Raw genomic sequence first — 6,000 nt, 5'->3', positions numbered from 1 at the left:
TTATTATTATTATTATTATTATTATTATTATTATTATTATTATTATTATTATTATTATTATTATTATTATTATTATTATTATTATTATTATTCTCTCCTTATAAACTGGTTATCATAGTGAGTAAGATTGATCACAAGACACTCAATTGAGCAGAAAGAAAACGATAGAGGTCCTTATTTGCCTACTTCCACTCCTTTCACCTCAAATGCTTTCATTTTCTGTTTTTCCTGAGCAAGGAGTCTCACTTCCACATAAAAGTGCTGGTCTGCACTATTTACTTGTTTATTTTTAAAAAAATTCCTCTGAGCTCTGCACAAACTCCAACAGCATTATTCTAGATAAATATGATGCTGATGTCTTTGTTTTATTGTACACTTATCTGGCGTTTATTAATTAAATGGACTCTTTTAAGAAGATAAATTGAGGCAGATGTCCCTATGAGACAGCATTTTTAGAACTGTCTGCATGCATACTGATGTCCACGGCGTTGTATTGTTTATCTCTGGTATAGGGTAGCTAGTGATGCTAGAAGGGAGGAAAAAAGTTAGGTCTGGCCTTTCTGTGAGCCACATGGGAAGAATAAATTGAGAAGCAGACCTAAAGCAGTCTTCCTCAAACTAACTGGAATTCAATGACAGGTAGTCCTTGACTTATGACCATTTATTTAATGATCATTTGGAAGTTACAGTGACACTGAAAAAAGTGACTTGTGATTAGTCCTTGCACTTAGACTGTCACAATGTCCTCTTGGTCACCTGATTGCCATTGCTTCTGGCAAGCAACGTCAATGGGCGAAACCTGGTTCACTTAATGAATGTGTGATTTGGTTAATGATCACAGCAAATAAAGCTTTTAACATCGGGTGCAATTCATTTAACAACTGCATCACTTAGCAGTGGAAGTTCTGGTCACAAGTGCGATCATAAGTTGAGGACTGACTATATCAACTTTAAACATTTTCAGCAATAAGTATGTTGACTGAATAATCCTGGGAGCTGATATTCACAGTATCAGTACTCATATTGAGTAAGCCTGCTTTAGAGTAAATCTTAAACAATGTTTCCTATTGTCGTAGCACAGCAATTGTGGCATAAACATTTCTGCAACCACCTTGTCCTGACTAAGGTTGGACCCTTTAGAATAGGAGTAGGGAGCTATGGCCCCTTTATGACTTGTGGACTTCAACTCCCAGAATTCTTGAGCCAGCAGGAATTTCCAGATGGCCCAGAAGAAAAGGGAGGAGCAGGGAAATATGCACGCGTGCAGCCCACGCATGCGCAAATCGATGCCCACACAGCATTGGTGCTAGTGCGCATGCACAAGTAGGCTGTGCATGCCCATGGTGTGCTGGTGCCCATGCACATGTGCAAATGGACCGCTAGCACTCACGTGACGCTGGTGATGGTGATAGCGCACCCACGCATGTGTAAACGGGGCCACTAGTGCCCACACGGCAGCGCTACTCCAAGTAGGGGGGCTCGCCAGCTATTCCCGTGGCCCGGTGGCCAAGAGGCCACAGCCCGGTAGCGGGCTGCTGACCATAGGTTGGAGACCCCTGCTTTAGAACATTATATTTGATAAATAAGGTGATTGCAAGCCTAAGAAAAGGTTTTGCTCATTTCTGAAGGAGCTATTGCCAGTCAAAGTAGATCCAGTATTTGGCTAAGTAATCATTCTTCTGATACAAGAATCCTATGTCCCATTACCTGCATGGTTTGCTACAATTCTAATTGGACTGAATAGGAGGCTAGGGAGACTACAAATGGAATATACTTAAGATATGAATATAGGGAAAAGTACTTTTAAAGTAGTCTTTCCTGTGCAATTTCTATTCCGTGTTGAAAAGTTTTTAAGATTTGAATTTGGGAAGAAATTAAAGTTTATTGCTACCCACAGTTAACAAAAGACAAGTCTTTTTTGTGCTTGTATGTTGTAACATACAATATCCATTTTTGTGGATGTCTCATGTATGATGATCACTTGCATTCCTGCACTGACTGAGCAATACTGTGGGTAAGGCAGAAAATGTACAACAGATTGTGGATTATGTAGAAATGCTCACAAAATTACAAACTTCCTTATAATATGCTTGTTGGTTTATGATTAAAAGGCTCTTTTTGATTAACAATATTTTCTCCTTGCTTTCAAAAGAGAAGGCTCTATTTGGTAGTTATATACTGTATTTCAGTTTAGCATTATTATTATTTTTCCTTCATAAAATAAATCCGTTAGAATGAGCAAAAACAAAGATTCCTTTGCCTGTTTCGCTACTCCTGTAGGATAGTATCCTTTTTTTTTAGTTCAGGACATTAATAATTCATGAGTCATGATGGATAAAACTGAACAATGGGATGAGAGGCTTAATTATTTTCTCTTGTGTTAGTGATGTGATCTTATCAGACTTCATTTTTTACTTTATATTCTAGCAGCTTCGTCCATTGAGCATTTACTACTGTATACCCTGATCGTATTTTAACCTTTAAAAATACCTTTAGTAAATTTTGAAAAGGCAGTTGACTCTGTGTAGCATTCTATGTAATAATTAATTTCTGTACCTCCAGTTAAATACTAGGTTGAACTGAGGAAGTCATTGACACTCATTTATCTTGTTTGAAACAGAATTTTAAAAAAATATTTTCAATAGCAAAATTAGCCTAAACTTAGTCTCTTCTCTTCTCTTCTCTTCTCTTCTCTTCTCTTCTCTTCTCTTCTCTTCTCTCTTCTCAAAAATTGAAAGCAATAAAATATGCTGGTGGCTTTACTGTTGCCTGTCATATTGTCTTTTTTCATCTTTCATCTGCTTTGTACAGATGTCTTCCTCTGATGCTGCTCAACCTCAAACATCTTCTCCTTCTCTGCAAGCTGCCTCTGAGCAAAGCAAAATGGAGGTATTCCCTCTTCTTGGTGTTTATGTTGTGTTTGGTGCAGATGTGCTCTACTTTTGTTCTGAATGGCTATAGTACAGGCTAATACATTTATTTGTGGCTTACTATGTGTGAATTCAGCTGTAGTTGTTCATTGTGGTTTCTATGATGCATGGCTTAGCATAATGCAAATTCAGCTAATATGGAATTATTTTCTGATATATTTCTGATATATATTTGTAATTTGTCTTAGGTAGGACTAAAAGTATTTTAAGCCAAACCGTAAATGTTATTATATTACATGTTGTAAATCCATCCAAAAAGAATTTCTACTTGGACTTTTAACAGATCAGCTTGAACTATTTCATAACAGCATACAAGTCTGTCCTAGTGTCATGGTTCCATGATGAAACCCATTAAAGAACTTCAAGGCAAGAATTCCTCCTAGAGAACATTTTATTCAGGAGACAAAGTATCGGCACTACATGGTTGAACCCAAAACTAGATTCCCTTCCCCCAGATACAAAGTAACAAATTGCAAGTCCCACTCCCACAAAGCAGTCATAAATCACATTCTCCAGTTAGCCAGGAGCTCGGGCTCTCTCCCCAGCTCCTCAGCCAGCCAGTTTGTGTCCTTGAGTTCCCATGGAGCTGCATTGTTATTATGGCTAGCTGAGCTCAAGCATTCACACCATCCCCCCTTCAACACCTAATTTCTAAACAGAAGAAAAAGCATGTTAAAAGCAAAGTAAAAATGGCTGCAATTTCCATCAGTTATCAGAGCAGGAACATCCAATGTTACAGCATTGACATCTAGATTTGCAACTTAAATGGTTTCTTAGATTTCCTCAAAATAATTATTGTTATGAAGATAATGGATTCCAAGCAGAATTGCCAAGTTATTGGCATAATTTTGAAAATGAATCATTAATTAATAGAATCATTCCTCATTTTCAGTCGTCTGTGTACACATTTAGTAATCCTCCATCCTGAACATGTTTTCTTTGAAATAAGATCCTTTCATTTCAGTAAACTTATTTCCAAGTGATTTGATTTGGGATTTCTAAGCTGTCTTTGTATCCACATAATAAAAATGTCAATTCCACATACTTTCCAAAATGAGAGCCGGCCGCAGTATCTTGGACAACCTCTTTATTGCTTTGTTAGTCTTAAACATGGTTTAAATTACATCCACTGGGGTTTGCATATAGAGCTTGAATTGGAATTGTAGGCTTTTAGTTATTTGTTTGCTTGCTTGTTTGTTTTTTGTTTAGAGTATTTGCAGGCCACTCCTTTAAGGGAACCTACAGAAACAATCAAAATGACTGAAGACTAATAATCCCTTGTCAGATTAACCACATAATCAGATTCCAATGTATTATTATATAGTCATTTTCTGAATCATACTTATGCTTTTTAAGACATTCAACGCAATGTGCAATTTTAAAAAATGCAACAAATAAAATAATAGCATAGTAAAATAAGGGTAAAAATAAAGACATCTCTATAACAGGATAGTTACTATTAAAATAGCTAGAATTGGCAAGGTGCCACAAAAAGGGTTCTATTTTATATACTATCCAACCTGTCTTTTTTAAATCATGAGACATACCTGAATCTCTGATGAAAATGTAGATTCTAAGCTTACTCCTAAAGAAAGAGGAAGCCTTGCAATGCGGAAAGTCAGAATTATGTGTTCATTGATATAGAAGCCTTTATTGATCAATATTAACATTATCAATTGTGTTGGAAACAAATTGGAAGCCAGGACAGTTGGTTCAAAATCAGTGATATGGGAATCCTAAGTACACATCAGGTAAGTATGTGGATGACGTTTTTGAACTCTTTAAAGTGACATCCTGTATAGAACATGTTATAATAATCTGTATGACATGTATCCCAATCACCAAATCACAGGTAGTATGTATTATCAGCATTATCATGAAACCTAATCTCAGTGCTCCAAGTGTTTTTCTGATGATATCTTACCTAGAAGATGTAAGAATGCAATATACAACCTTTTAGAAATCTAATGGTGCAATGACATCAGGACTGAACAGTAATTCCCATACCATCCCTGACAGTTTTCAGCTAAATAAACTATTAAACCATGCTATCAATTCCCTATTAGCCAAACATCTCAGAATAAAATGATCTATAAGTCTCAAGTCAAAACCCCACAAAACCAATAGCAGTAGAAAAGATTATTATGTTGAAACTATGGAGAAAGCCAATGGAAAATAGAGAAGAAACATACATATTCAATTTTCTAGTCTTTCTGCTGCATATTAAGGGGAGTATGCTTAATATACTAGATATTTGAAGTGCTTGCAAATGTAGTATATGGTCAGGTCAGCCTTGTAATATAACTCTTAAGATATTGTATACATATATAGTACATTTACAGACCCCTCTATACATAATATATGAAGATTGCAATTCTGATAGAAATAAATGTCTTTCTGAAATAGACATTTAAGTTAACTTTTAGAAGTTAATATAACTGACATTTTAAAGATTTATTATATACAACATAATAATGTTTAACGGAACATCTTTCCACAGAAGGAAAAAGAAAAGAAGAAAGAAGAGAAAAAAAGGGACAAAGAACCAGAAAAAACTTTGAAAAACTTAGGAATTGAAAAAGTAAGATTGGTTTATTTGTATGTTTTAAGATTATACCATTATTCATAATTAATAGTACATAGTGCTGTAAATTCATTGCAGGTTTTTTTTAAATTTAATTCTTTGACCATTACAAGTCTTGGCCTTTTGGCTAAAATCACTTTTCATAGTTTTAGTTAAGATCACTTGACTTAACTAGTTTCAGAAGCATTAAATCTGAATATTTTGTACAATTGTGCTTTAAAATATGAATTGTCTTAACATCTGAAAAAGAAACTTCCAGGAAATGCCTGGGCTATAAATTATATTGGAAAATAGGGGGAAAAATTGGAAAATTGAAGCAAATGATATGGACGTGAATATAAAGTCATGAGGAATTGAGATTAGCTAGAGGGAGACTTTATGTTTTTTCCTAATAGCATGAGTTGCATGGATATTGCAGCTGGAAAGGTTAACAGTGTAAAAAGTTTGTGATGGTTCCTCTAAAAAATGAATTCACAAGGAAAATAA

The 6,000-nt window shown here is 35.1% G+C and overlaps 1 protein-coding gene across 1 annotated transcript in view; it reads left to right on the top strand.

Annotated features, from left to right (window-relative positions):
* The window catches only part of SMAP1 (small ArfGAP 1), a gene marked incomplete at its 5' end in the record, with an annotated part of 40,527 nt that overhangs the window by 6,737 nt on the left and 27,790 nt on the right, over positions 1 to 6,000 (top strand). Inside the window, 2 exon segments of the mRNA XM_015825562.2 lie at positions 2,812 to 2,889; positions 5,431 to 5,511. Coding sequence (XP_015681048.1) covers positions 2,812 to 2,889; positions 5,431 to 5,511 — 159 coding nt within the window.

The sequence above is a fragment of the Protobothrops mucrosquamatus genome, unplaced genomic scaffold (genome assembly GCF_001527695.2).
Source record: "Protobothrops mucrosquamatus isolate PMUCROS unplaced genomic scaffold, P.Mucros_1.0 scaffold2687, whole genome shotgun sequence".
NCBI lineage: Eukaryota > Metazoa > Chordata > Lepidosauria > Squamata > Viperidae > Protobothrops > Protobothrops mucrosquamatus.
The sequence above is the reverse complement of the archived record's forward strand: the minus strand, read 5'-3'. Positions and strand labels throughout refer to the sequence as shown.